This window comes from Acanthochromis polyacanthus, chromosome 12, assembly GCF_021347895.1.
Source record: "Acanthochromis polyacanthus isolate Apoly-LR-REF ecotype Palm Island chromosome 12, KAUST_Apoly_ChrSc, whole genome shotgun sequence".
Lineage (NCBI taxonomy): Eukaryota > Metazoa > Chordata > Actinopteri > Pomacentridae > Acanthochromis > Acanthochromis polyacanthus.
In genome coordinates, this window is record NC_067124.1 from 29,167,947 (window position 1) to 29,182,297 (window position 14,351).

Consider the following 14,351-nt stretch of genomic DNA (forward strand, 5'->3'; position numbering starts at 1 on the left):
CACTGCGAGATAGCGGCATGGCATCACTGTAACCATGACAACAGGTGAACACTGCATCAGCTACCTGCTGACGATCACATGATTTTGATCCGACTACAAATCGACCTGCAAACTTATTGGGACTTATCTGTTGGAAGAAACAACTGACTAAATTTTGGGGGTGTTTTTGAGTCCCGTCAATTTCCGCCTCCTGCTACATATTTAGGTCACGTGATTCGGTATCCATACATACCGTACACATGCATAACACACACCTATATGCTCAGCACACGGTCATTTGGTTTGTAGGTTTATCTATGTTAAATGGCCACATTCTATAGTGATCTCTGCTACAATTTTTTTCAAGATTTCAGCCATTGGAAATGATACAATGAATGAGCAGCCTTGGAGGGGTGCTGCGCTCTCTGAGTACTTTTCTTGTTGGTTTTGCTTTGATTTGTGTCCTTTCAGTGCATCTCTGAGAGGTCGGTTTGTTTTGCTTCCATTTGTGTATCTCTGAGTCTTTGCAGTTGTTTTGCTGTTTTGTTATCTTTGCAGCAGCAATGATTTGTGGTCATTCTGTTTCTGGTGAGTTGGTTTCTTCCATCTGTTCTGTTCTGCTTGTTTTGCTTTTCACATGTCTTTGTGTTCATTTTCTGCTCTTTTTGGTGGTATTGCTCTTCGATTGCCCCTTTTGCCAACTGGTTTGCATCATTCTGTAGTTATTTTGCACATCTTTGCAGTCATTTCGTCTCGCTTGCGTTGGGTTAACAGGGATTCATGCTCATTTTGAGGTCTGCCAAAAGAGAACAAAAAATGCCAGCTGGTTGCCGGGTTTGAAATAGTCACCTTGACATAGTGACTTCTGACAAGTCTTGCTTCTTTTAAGGTCACTTCCCCAAAAAGCCCACGCTCACACTTTACATGCCATCATTCTTTATTGTCAGAAGTCACTATGTCTCTGCTGGTTGTCGGGTTTGAAATAGTCGACTTGACATAGTGACTTCTGAAAATAAAGAATGATGGCATGTAAAGTGTGAGCGTGGGCTTTTTGGGGAAGTGACCTTAAAAGAAGAAAGACTTGTCCAAGTAACAGAAAAGTTACTGGAATAAAAAGAATAAAAAAAGGAGGAAGTCAGAACATGTTTGGAGGTGGTGAAATGAGGCTTCCTGCTGTGTTTCACAACCTCGCCATCAGCAGTTTTCTGGCTGCAGAAGGGAGTTAAAACCCACAGAGACGCAGAAGGAAACCGAGGATGGCGGTTTGGAACGGACAGGTTCTGTGGAGCTTCATGGTGCTTCTAGCAGGTAATGCTGAAGCGGTGTTTTTAATTTTATTTCTTAGATTTCAAATTTTGCTTAAATTCTCTGACTCACTGTTCAAAACCACAAGCCAATAATTAAAAAAAAAAAAAAAAAGTTTCCAGCAAAGTCTGCTCTTTAACTTTATCTTGAAAAGTAGCAAAGACGTCTGGAACACGTCCATCTGATAGCTCGTTCACAGTAGCACGCAAGCTTGTGTTTGACTTTTTCTTCTCTTGAGAACATTATTGGCATCATATAGATTAAAATAAGAACAAGCGGGATCTGTCCAGTGGGTTTGGCAACCTTGCAGAGGGTTTGAAATTCAGCTTTAATAAGACACAATGACTAAATAGCCAAATTTGAGCAACTGTGAGATACTTAAACTGTTGTAGCATTAGCAGGAGTTTTGTTGCTTTTGTGTGATTCTTTAAATTACTTCTGTTTTTTCTCGTGTTTCTTCCCTGATTTTATCTGTTCAACTGTGATGTTAAGTTCAGTTGAGCCAAAGCAAATAAAAATAAAGAATAAAAAGTGTTTTTGCCCTATCGAATATTAACACTCTGTGACCCCAAACAAGTAACTTTAATTTTGATATTTTACCATTTAATAACAGCAAGGCACCATTTCATGCGACAGGTTTTGATCCTAACTAAATACCATCCATGTCTTGTATAAAATAATATGTGTAATCTGTATACTTTAAAGCCCATTAGACATTTTGATAGTTTTTAAATAGGTTAAATTAATTTGTACTATAAAAAGAAAATAAAAAACAATGCAATAATTTGCCTTAATCTTGTTGAGTTCCAATAAAATTACACTCCACCAATGAACTACACTGAGTTAGTGGAATTAGGTTCAATTAAACTAATTTTTCATTAATTAAACATTGGAAACAACCAACTTAATAAAGTTTTTAAAGTTGGTGACTCTTACAAATGAAGTTGTTAAAACAGTTTTTCCATCTTATTTTAAAGAAACTTTTAAGTGACCATTTTTTAGTTTGACAAATTTTAAAAACTCAGTTGCTCCAATTAGATTTTCTTCTGAGTTTTTTTTTTTTTTTGCTTCTTCTTTTTAAAATTGTTATAGCTTCAATTAACACAACAATCCCAAATTTTGGTAATTAACATGCGATTATATAAAATGTTTCAATCTTGAAAGCAAAAATGAATTTCCCTGCAAATTCTAAATACACATTTGTAATTTGTTATTTGTTTTCCACTAGTTTGCTAAACTAAAGGTCAGATGGACAGATTTCACTGCTGAATATGATGAACATCAGCTCAGTGCAGCAGAACAACAGATTCCATCAATTCTATCCGCAGCTGTACAATAAACTCTGTACACGAATCCACTGTTGGTCAGATCAGAGTAAAAAATATTCTCAAATTTATTGCTTCAGTGGAATTTTTTTGTTAAAGACTTGCTACTTTGCTTGAAATAACACATCTGTTCAGCCTGTAAGTAGCAGACAATCTGAACTGTCTGAAACATGTCAAGGCAGAGGAAGGAATGTGAAATCATGACATTTTCAAGCCAGTTTTATTTAGTTATTACAATTTGAATTTAGTTTTTACAAACTGGGATCCTATGTACGGCCACCAGCTGTAACTGCTGCACTAACAGTTCATGTAACCCCACCCTAAAAAACCAAACTACCCCTTTAATATGTGCATAATCTAACCAGACTTCAACTGAAACGGACTGTAATCTGTCTTTGATGTTCAGTAACATTTACCACCTTTAACCGTGTGTTTTCCAGGTGCTGTGGCTCAAAATGTGAACTATCCTGTTCGACCAGTTTGTGCTATGAAAGGATCGACGGTCACTCTGCCCTGCACCTTCACATACAAAGAGATTGCAGAGAAGAATGGAAGAAATGTTTCCATGCAGATCGTCAGAGTGCTCTGGTGTAAGAACCATGAGATCTGTCAGGGTACCACACCATCTGTATATGACAGTGAGTCAGAAACCAACAGCCGCCGCTTTCAATACCTGGGAGACAAGAAGGGAAACTGCACCTTACAGATCAGCAACGTACAGATGGAAGACAACGCAACCTTTCGCTTCAGGATGGAAGCGAACGTTCCAGTCCAAAATTTTACTGGGAAAATTGGAGTGAATGTCACAGTCAACAGTAAGAGAGCTGATGTCAAATGTGAACAATAATGCTAATATCAATGAGCATTCATAATCCTCCAGATGAACTGACATAGTTTACTCTCAGCTGATGTTAAATGGACTCATGTGACATTTAGTGCAGTTATTCAGGTTGTCAAGAAGTTCTCAGTCTCAGCAACTTTGGGATCAAGTGTGATGAAATGTGGTTCTGGATGAGTTGTGAACAAAAGCTTACATACATTCGTATGCATTTCACGGCAGTCTTGAGTTTCCAATGACTTCTATAACTCTGAATTTTCTACGATGGAATCATTGAAACACATGCGTCCTTAACACACACACACACACACACACACACACACACACACACACACACACCACACACACACACACACACACACACACACACACACACACACACACACACACACACAAAACAATCATGCATTCATTCATAGATTTATTACAGGTTTTCTGGAAATTTTATCAAATCTGAAGGGTGAAAAATGTACATACAGTAACTTGAATTATCAGTTTTGGTGATGTAGAAAGCTGTATTCATGAATTTTTCTTACCTTGATGGCCACAAAACTTTCATGAGTCTTTATGTTTGACTGCAGCTGCTGACTCCTCTGAGCCAGTTTGATAAACTCATGAGCCTCAGCCACAAACAGTACAATTTTTGTAAACAGCTAAACGAAACGTGAAAAATATTGTACCTGCGAAACATCACCGGGTCACTTTTAACAGTACAACCGAAGAATTGCTTTATGGAACTGCTGCCATTGTTTCCCTGTGGTCCCACCACTAGTAATGCTCAAGTACTAACCAAGATCACAATGCAACGTGCTGCTAGATGCAGCACAATCAGCTGCAAATATATAAATTTGCATTCATTATTTTCCACATTCAGAGGATTATTTTTAACATCAGAGTAATTGCATATGGGGGAATCTGTACAATATCAGCAGAACCTATGTATATTTCTTTGCTTTTCTGCTGTGTCTCTGCATTTTGCACTGCTTACTGCTGCTGCTGCCAAGTTACCTGCTACGGGATTATTCAAGGCTAATCTGATTGTGTTTCATTATAGATAACAGTAAAATGAGAATAAACAGCTCCAGTGATGCTGGAGAGACTAGAGGAGGTGAGACGGTCACACTGCGATGCACTTCAGAATGCTCTTTCTACCCACTGGCCATCAACTGGTCAAAAGATGGACTGATCCTCCCAGAATCAGGCCCCGTCCTCCGGATTGGCCCTGTGACTGCAAAGGATTCTGGGAATTACACGTGTGCTCTGAAAAACAAGCCAAATACAGGATGTATGCCATACAGCATGCAGGTGAAGGAGGCAAAGGCAGGTTCGTTCCCACATTTGCATTGCAGAAGTTGTGCAAATATTGAGTACCGAAAGCATCTCAATTCCTCTTTGAGGCTGCATCCAATCTCATACTCATTACATTTGAACTGAACCAAGAAAACTGCAGCTTCACATTTTTTTACACACGTGGACAAAATTGTTGGTACCCCTCAGTTAAAGAAGGAAAACCCCACAATTCTCACTGAAATCACGTGAAACTCACAAAAGTAACAATAAATAAAAATTTATTGAAAATTAAATAATCAAAATCAGCCATCACTTTTGAATTGTTGATTAACATAATTATTTAAAAAAACAAACTAATGAAATAGGGCTGGACAAAAATGATGGTACCCATAACTTAATATTTTGTTGCACAACCTTTTGAGGCAATCACTGCAATTAAATGATTTCTGTATTTGTCAATGAGCGTTCTGCAGCTGTCAACAGGTATTTTGGCCCACTCCTCATGAGCAAACAGCTCCAGTTGTCTCAGGTTTGATGGGTGTCTTCTCCAAATGGCATGTTTCAGCTCCTTCCACATATGTTCAATGGGATTCAGATCTGGGCTCATAGAAGGCCACTTTAGAATAGTCCAACGCTTTTCTCTCAGCCATTCTTGGGTGTTTTTGGCTGTGTGTTTTGGATCGTTGTCCTGTTGGAAGACCCATGACCTGCGACTGAGACCAAGCTTTCTGACACTAGGCAGCACATTTCTCTCCAGAATGCCTTGATAGTCTTCAGATTTCATCGTACCTTCCACACTTTCAAGACACCCTGTGCCAGATGCAGCAAAGCAGCCCCAAAACATTACTGAGCCTCCTCCATGTTTCACCGTAGGGACAGTGTTCTTTTCTTCGTATGCTTGGTTTTTGAGTCTATGAACATAGAGTTGATGTGCCTTACCAAAAAGCTCCAGTTTGGTCTCATCTGTCCAAAGGACATTCTCCCAGGAGCTTTGTGGCTTGTCAACATGCATTTTTGCAAATTCCAGTCTGGCTTTTTTATGAGTTTTTTTCAGCAGTGGTGTCCTCCTTGGTCGTCTCCCATGAAGTCCACTTTGGCTCAAACAACGACGAATGGTGCGATCTGACACTGATGTACCTTGGCCTTGGAGTTCACCTTTAATTTCTTTGGAGGTTGCTCTGGGCTCTTTGGATACAATTCCAACGATCCGTCTCTTCAATTTGTCATCAATTTTCCTCTTGCGGCCACGTCCAGGGAGGTTGGCTACTGTCCCATGGGTCTTGAACTTCTGAATAATATGAGCCACTGTTGTCACAGGAACTTCAAGCTGTTTAGAGATGGTCTTATAGCCTTTACCTTTAAGATGTTTGTCTATAATTTTTTTTCGGATGTCCTGGGACAATTCTCTCCTTCGCTTTCTGTTGTCCATGTTCAGTGTGGTACACACCTTTTCACCAAACAGCAGGGTGACTACTTGTCTCCCTTTAAATAGGCAGACTGACTGATTATGAGTTTGGAAACACCTGTGATGTCAATTAAATGACACACCTGAGTTAATCATGTCACTCTGGTCAAATAGTTTTCAATCTTTTATAGAGGTACCATCATTTTTGTCCAGGCCTGTTTCATTAGTTTGTTTTTTTTAAATAATTATGTTAATCAACAATTCAAAAATAATGGCTGATTTTGATTATTTAATTTTCAATAAATTTTTATTTATTGTTACTTTTGTGAGTTTCAAGTGATTTCAGTGAGAATTGTGGGTTTTTCTTTCTTTAACTGAGGGGTACCAACAATTTTGTCCATGTGTGTACATTACTGGATTAAAGACTTGACATGCAAAGGGGTTTTCTCAAATAATCAGGGGCCTTCTGCTCAGTCATTACTCGACCAAAGAACGTGGTGGAGTTATGTGACGATCAGCGCACGTTTGTCCTTTTGTGAATCTGTCAATCTGTCTTTCTATGCATAACATTACTCAAAAACGGAATAACAGATTCAGATGACATGTTCAGGGAAGGTCAGGAATGATACCTCATTAGATTTTGGCAGTGATGCGGCTTATAGTCTGGATTGACAAATTTGTTAAGGATTTCCCCTTGTGAGATAGCAGCGCTGTGTCACTGTAACTATGACAACAAGTGAGCACCACGTCAGCTGCCTGCTGACGATCACATGATTGGTCCTGCTACAATCAGGACTATTATCTATCAGAAATGATACAAGGAACAATTGGTTAAATTGTGGGGGTGTTTGAAGCAGTTTGAATAATACCTTAGGAAGTATTAAAGATAAAAACCTGAAATGTTCACTGTTTATTCTCATCATGTCATTGATTCAAAATCTCACATTAATGGACAAGTAGGTAGAAAAGTCTCTGATTATAGAGAAGTTTAATTCTGAAAAAACAAATTAGGTCATCATGGAAAGTTCCATTTTTGGCAAGAATTAACAAACAACTGATAATGCAACACCAGTGATATTTTAGGAAACATATGCAGCTGCATGTCACAATGATACAAACTGTATAGAACACTTCTAAATGTGAAAAACTTGATCACAAAAGTGAAATAAGTTGTTTCCCTTGAGCTTTCATAAACAAAAAAAGGTGCATGACCTAATCATAGTAGCAGCAGAGTTCTGGAGTTTCAAAATGGTTCTCCAATTATAATGAAGAAAAGCTTTTTATTTATTTATTTCTGGATATATGAATATATTTATTTTCCTAACCCCATTTTCTAAGCTGGAGAAATAGAGTAAACTGTTACCTATTGTACTTGTTGAATTCATACCATCTACATTTACAAACTGGGGTCCAAAAATTGAAAAACATACCCATATTTTTTTTAAATTGTTTTTCAATTTCATTTTTTTCTTTTATATTTAATACTTTTTGAGATATTGTCATTCAAACACAGCCTCAAATTCCAAAGTGTAAAAAAAAAAAGCTGTTGAAAGTGAGTTGAGGGACTTTTTAAAAATATATCTTGGAAAATATTTGCTATACTAATCTAAACAAATCCCAAATATTTAATAAGTATTTTATGCTTTAAAAATTCAGGCAAATCAGAGCAGAAAATGTCCTAAAATAATGATGATTTCAGATGGAATGAATCAAAAGTAGGAGCTAAAAAAAAGGCAGACATGCCCTTGTGTGTCAATCGCTATCAGCGACATCTTTCACATACAAGTGTTCAGGTGATAAGTTTTACTGGAACATGGAATATTAAGTGGAGATACTCAAATTGAAGATCAGTTTCGGTGTGTGTTGTAACTTTGACACTGCCAGTGATTTTTTTTAAAAAGTGTGCAATAATTCAACAGTTTCTGGTGTTTTTACAGACGTTAACCTGCCTCTAATAGTCGGTGTGGTGTTTGGGGTCCTGCTGGCTGTCATCACTCTCATACTGGTCTTCTTCATCATCAGAAGGTACTTAAATAACTCTGCCTTAATCCTCCAAACCCCAAAACCTGCAGATAGATTTGGAAAGCATGTTGTTTTTAATTGCTAAAATTAAACAGTAAGACTCCATTTTTTTTTAGCTTTCTGATGACTCTCATATGAGTCATGTGTGACGAGCTTAAAGTTCTGGTTTCACCAGTATCTCTTTGTTCTGCATTCCTAATTTAAAAACTCATCAAAAATAAATCATTTGCATTCATCACATCCTGTAAAAAACTAAAAATTCTGAGCTCCTTGGCAACACTGATTCTCTGTGACTGACTCAGCTGTGGCTACTATATATATAATTTACTATATCATTATCTTTTATTTAGAATTAATAATTCTCATTCTCACTCGGACACATTTAACATTAAATAGCAATAAAAATGGAGTCCATGTACAGTATGTCTGTGACAGAAACAAAATGTAACTATTTAGCTAAAAAGTGTTGACTAAACAACAAATGAGATAAAGAGCAGTAAGAATAATCATGACAGAGATTCATTAAAGCCACCTTCATACAACCATTGCGCTAACGGGCACGCTGGCTAGCTTGGCCTCTGTGTTGCTACGTTAGCTAACAAGCTAATTTTAATCCTGCTTCCATCAAGATTTATTGTTGTTGATTTTTCTCGGAGAAAACATTAAGCATTTCTTGATAAATAAGGAAAATTTATTGGTTGTTACTATATCTAGCATGCTAGGTAATCCTGCAAGAACGTAGCAAGGCCTTCTTCATTAGCTTTGCTGCCTGTTCCTACATGATTAGTTAAAACAATAAAAGGATTTATTTTCCTTTAATTAAAATATGTATCTTTTTGTATTATAAATTACATATTTATTTGTGTATGTTATATATATTTACATGTATCTCCTAATCACAAGTTATCTTTCGTAGTTAAAATCAGACATTTTTTACATGTGATTACTGTGTGCCATTGTTTCTTCAACACCTCCTTTTCTTACTTCACATGCTTTCTATTTTCAGTACTTTTCATGGTTACAGTGCTTGTATTGTTGCAGGAGGCGAGTGGTAACAGTGGATCAGATTGATGTAGGAGGTGAGACGGAGGAAAAGGTGAGTCATAAATGTTAGCAACACTTTCAATGTAAGATAAATTACATATGTATATATATATATATATATACATACACACACACACACACACACACACATAGCATATTAACTGTGTCACACAGAAAAAAACTAAAGTATTCTCGTGATATGTGAAGTATTTTTATTGCAAAATGCTTTGAAGTTATCAATGGATTACTAGTAAGTATATTAGTAATAAATAAGTTATAAGTTATAATTTAAAATAAGTTAAAATTTTGTATATTTTAAAAACTGTTAAGGAATTGATTGTATGGAATGTAATGTTTATGCTACTGTAAAATACTACTTTTTTAAAAAGTAAAGTAAAGGTTTTACAGTCTTTCTAATGTGCAGCTTTTTAAATACTGCTGAGAGAAACTTTTTACATTTTTAAACCACAAAGGATCAAAGTTGAACAGAAGAGATAGAGAGATAGCTATTAATAGTTTCTAACCCACTGCTTTCCATCAACCACACAGACAAGATTAGATCTGAATAGCTATCAAGTATCTCTGCATTTTTGGTCCTCTTCCTCTTTCTTACCTTCTGTCTGTTTTTAGCATCGTGATTACATATACAGCAACATCATGCCGTCTGCAGAGCTAGAGGAAGTCTATGACCGACCACAAACCAGCCGAGCTGTGGAGGACGTCAGCTACGCCGCCGTCCAGTTCAAACACAACAAACAGAAAAGGTAGGACAGACGGATGTCTGAGATGTGGGAGGTCAGTCTTACATGCTGCTTGTAAAAAGCCAAGAGAGATTAAATTTCCTGGTGTGAGTCAGATACTGACGAAGAAGCTCAGAGGAACTCAGAAATAAATACAGATGTCATTATTTGAAAGGAAACCGATAACTTTACTGAACTTTGTCTGCGCAATTGAGGCATGAAACACTCATAGTTCTAAGTAAAACCAGTGAATAATAGCAGCTAAATAAAAAATACTGCAAGAAGAACTGCAAACAGCAGATAGGTCAGTTTTTGAACAGATTGTTCTTTCAGCTTAATCATCTTTGCATGTTTGTTCTCTCAGTTTTTCATTAAGTTGCATACATACTTTGTGACAAATATAACACCCTCCAAGACATATAACAGACAAACATACTGTAAGTCTGAATGGAGAAAGTACTAATTAAAGGCATTTTTCTCACCGAGGGATATACACCATGATTGAAAACAATGGCTGAGTGTGAGATTCTGAGCATTTTCATGAAGAAAATGTTAGGTCCTCTGGCACTTGTGAATGGCTGTGCTTTACACGTACAAATCTCTGTAGTGAAATGGCATTGGAGACGGCACACAAATTTCCCCTCATCCGCTTTTGGATTCGATTGACTTGTTCAGAGGTGATCGGTGCTTTAAAGGGAGAGAAGGGCTCTACTGATCTCCTTAAACAGTAACAAAAGCAAACCTGGAATGTTCTAGAATCTATAAAATGGCGGTTTGTCTGTACACAGGACCTCAAGAGATAAAGAATGAGGATAGGCCTTTGTTAAAGAGAAAGCCAAGAGAGGAGCATCTTGGTTTTACCCCGCAAAGTCAAAAATGCTTCAAATTGAGGCAGAAAATGTTGCATTTTTGAGCCTAGCAGTGACATAACTTGGAAGGTGAGTTGAACTCTAAATATTGGAGGTGACTACAGAGAAGTCTGCAAGGATGGCTTTTTGTGTCAGTGCACAAAGGTTTGCACTGACAAAGCTTAAAAAATGCGCATAAATCATTGCTTGTTTTGATTTGTTTTATTAAGAATTTTAGCATTTTGAAAAGACTGGAATTGTTTTCTTCAATTTCACAGTTTCATTTTTTTATTTTATGAAATAATCTTTTGGTTTTAAACAATTGCTGCAATGATATGTTAGAAATATGTCATCATCTCTTATTGTGTCAATTTTTACTGTCACTTTTTGCTACCTTTTAAATAATTTTAATTTTGGGAGGCATGATTTTTGATGATTAATTTCTTAGCATAATTATGTATTTGTTTATAATTTTTAATTTAATTTTAACTGAGTTTTTCTTTATTTGACATTTGTAAATCATTTTTAGGGTCTGAACGCCTTAGCAAACCTATTGGAATGCCGGAATTATTATTATTATTGAACAGACATTAGTGCTCAGAAGTTGTCAAAATGTCCCATAGGGCGTGGCCATGTCGGCACCAGAATTTTGATGTTTTGTCATGTAACAGGAAATGCCGTCTAACTAGTCTGTACATGCTCCAGTCTGCCTCGGTCTTTACATGTTTGATCAGAATCCGGGTCTGATGACATTCTTAGGCTGATATCTATTCACAGTCATAGCATCATCTGGTGGACAGGAGTAGTGATAGCTGAGCTGCAAGGACCTGATTACCGCTGCTTGCAGCTTTACTTCTAATTAGTATTTTAAACTACAGATAAATTGTAAATTATTCAGTAAGAAAGTTACCTAACAAACCCTGGTCCCAAAAAAAGGATAAAGTGAAGACTCCTTTCCAAAAGAAAAAGAATAAAACACAGGCTCAGACTTAGTCACACAGTCTTAATTCAGACTTAGCTCCTTTTGGATGTACCTTGACTTGGACTCAGCTCTGTTTGGATTCAGTCTTTACTCATACTCTGCTTCTTTTGTTTTTTCAGACAAATGCAGGAGGCAGAGGACTCCACCGTCTACTCTTCAGTTGCCACTCAAGACTGAAGTGACATCTCAGTAACACCCACAAGATGCCATTGAATGTACCGACTGCTGGAGGCTCTGCCCTGTGGGAGTTTACATTTGTCAGATACTTTGATCAAGTTCAGTTTTATCAGTCTGGTAAGTGGTGGTTTGTCACAGCAGCGTATAGTTTATGTTGACCATCTACTTGACAGCAAACAAAAGGTTCTCTACAGAAAACAGCAATCGCTTTTTTGAAAGGTCAGAACTTCTTCTCTCCATTTAGATTGAGGCTTTTCTTCTGTTACTTACTTGTGTTGCCCTGTAACACACTTCAGTAAGAGCTACATCTCTGTACTTACAGATATGGGGGTACGGTGGGTGTTTCTCAAGCTATTCTGGCCCACAATCCACTGTGCAGTGGAAGATAAGTGATATTTCCGGGTATCTTGTGCTAGGCTTAAAGTATGAACAAATGGGCATAGCATGCAATAGTATTCATTTTGTAAGAACAGATGCAGTAAGTTCTGGAAGTAAAAATAAATTGTGTGAAATTAAATTTGGAGCAGTATGTAACAAGTATTGCCCAAACAGACTGGGCTTTTCAGGAGTCAGGTTTAAAGACACAGGAGCTAAAAATATGCTAGAAGATGTGCTTCAGCAATGTAAATATAAAAAATAATGCCTTTTTGAACCTTAGAACATGCACACATATTCTAATAGACACCCAAAAATACAATGACAAATCTGTAAATGTGCAGAAAGTGAGCTCTTTAATGTGGATAGAGGTACCTGGAGAAAAACAAATACCCTGCTATAATGTCTGTTTTCCTCAAAATGTAACCGTGATTTACTAAATGAGCATCATTCTGTGTTGAAATATTATTGAAAAAGGAGATTGAGACCATAAAGTCATTCAAAAAATGTTTGGCAATGTAGAAAATCAAGTGAGAAGGAGGCTTCTTTTCTCATCGACTTCTATGTTATCGTACTTCTCCAGAGGAGTCGCCCTCTGCAGGCTATTAGGAAGAACGCGGGTTTAGGTCACAATATGCAGTCTATGTTATCTGTTCCACTGCAACTCAACAGGGACAAGACAGCAGCTTTGGAAGATATTTGCTTTAGTTCTAACTGCTTAGGTTTGTACAAACATCTTCCATTATTTTTTCTTACAAACCTCTCATGAAAACTAGTGTCCAGTATGAGTGGGAGAAAACTTTACAGCAAGATACCTGGTACTGAAACAATTAAATCCAGCCTAAACAGTAAAGTACAGTACCAACAAGTATCAGCTGGTGTGTCCAGCTTTAGTTTGTACCTGTCATTTTTTATTTTTGCAATAAAACGCAAACATGTATATTTCTGTAATTTACTGTTTTATATGAAATGCTTTATTTTGTGCCCTGTAAATAAAGATGAATTTAAATTGAGTGTTCCTGTTTTGTTTTGTTTTTTTGTTGGGAAACCCAGAAACAGGTACACATCCAATGGAATGTAAGATCTTAATAAAGATAATATATCAGGCTTAGCAGCACTGTGACATCTTTAATCTGTAGTTACTTCTTTCTTAGAATCAAATAGCCTTAATATCTTCGGTAAGAAAAAGGGTTGAGTAACCGAGCCTGCCCCAAATAACTGGAAAGGAGTTGCATAATTGTAACACTTGAGACACAGAAAATAAGGAAGTGTGAGTTTATTTCAACATGTTTGACCTAAAACACATCTGAAAACAGTGTCACATGTTTGCACAGAAACTGAATGGGACGTTGTTTTTTTATTTGGCAGTCACACATTGGCTGCACATTCAAAGGTCTATCTTTATCTTATTATATTCTACATTGTAGAAGAAAACCAAAGACAACAGAACTATGAAATAGCACAAGGGAAATTAAGTAGAAAAAGGGAAAAAAATGTTTTGAGTTTTGGATTTTTCAAAGTTGCAACTGCAGCAAAAGATAAAAGATAAAACAACCATTGAACACAATACAACTGTAGAGGGATACAAAACAGCTACAACGAGACGTAAAATGATTGACGAGACAAAACAACTGCAAAAGACATCATATAACTGCACAGAAACCAGAAAATCGACTGCAAAGAGATGAACACAAAGAGACACAAAACACTTGAAAAGAAATTCAAATTGTAAACAAAGAGATACAAAATAACCACAAAAGCCAAAAAAAAAACTGCAAAAATACACTACATGCCCAAATGACCCAAACTATGAGACATGACATAACCACTAGGGGACACAAAGAGGAAACAGAACAGACACAGAAATACACAAAACAGCTGAAAAAAGACAGAAAATGATGAAAAAGAAATTACAAAAGGAACACAGCAACACAAATTGACTGCAAAGAGATGCAAGACACACGTAAGAGACACAAAACAAGTACAAAGAAACACTGAACACCTGCAAAGAAAGGCAAATC

The 14,351-nt window shown here is 36.8% G+C and overlaps 1 protein-coding gene across 1 annotated transcript; it reads left to right on the forward strand.

Moving 5' to 3' along the window:
* The first annotated feature begins 1,156 nt into the window (after nt 1-1,156).
* Nucleotides 1,157-13,343, forward strand: LOC110963597 (V-set and immunoglobulin domain-containing protein 2-like). The gene is made up of 7 exons (XM_051956783.1): nt 1,157-1,287; nt 3,050-3,424; nt 4,502-4,771; nt 8,080-8,167; nt 9,206-9,260; nt 9,839-9,972; nt 11,898-13,343. The coding sequence occupies exons 1-7, from the start codon at nt 1,236-1,238 to the stop codon at nt 11,953-11,955; spliced, it is 1,032 nt and encodes a 343-aa protein (XP_051812743.1). The 5' UTR covers nt 1,157-1,235; the 3' UTR covers nt 11,956-13,343.
* The last annotated feature ends 1,008 nt before the right edge of the window (nt 13,344-14,351 follow it).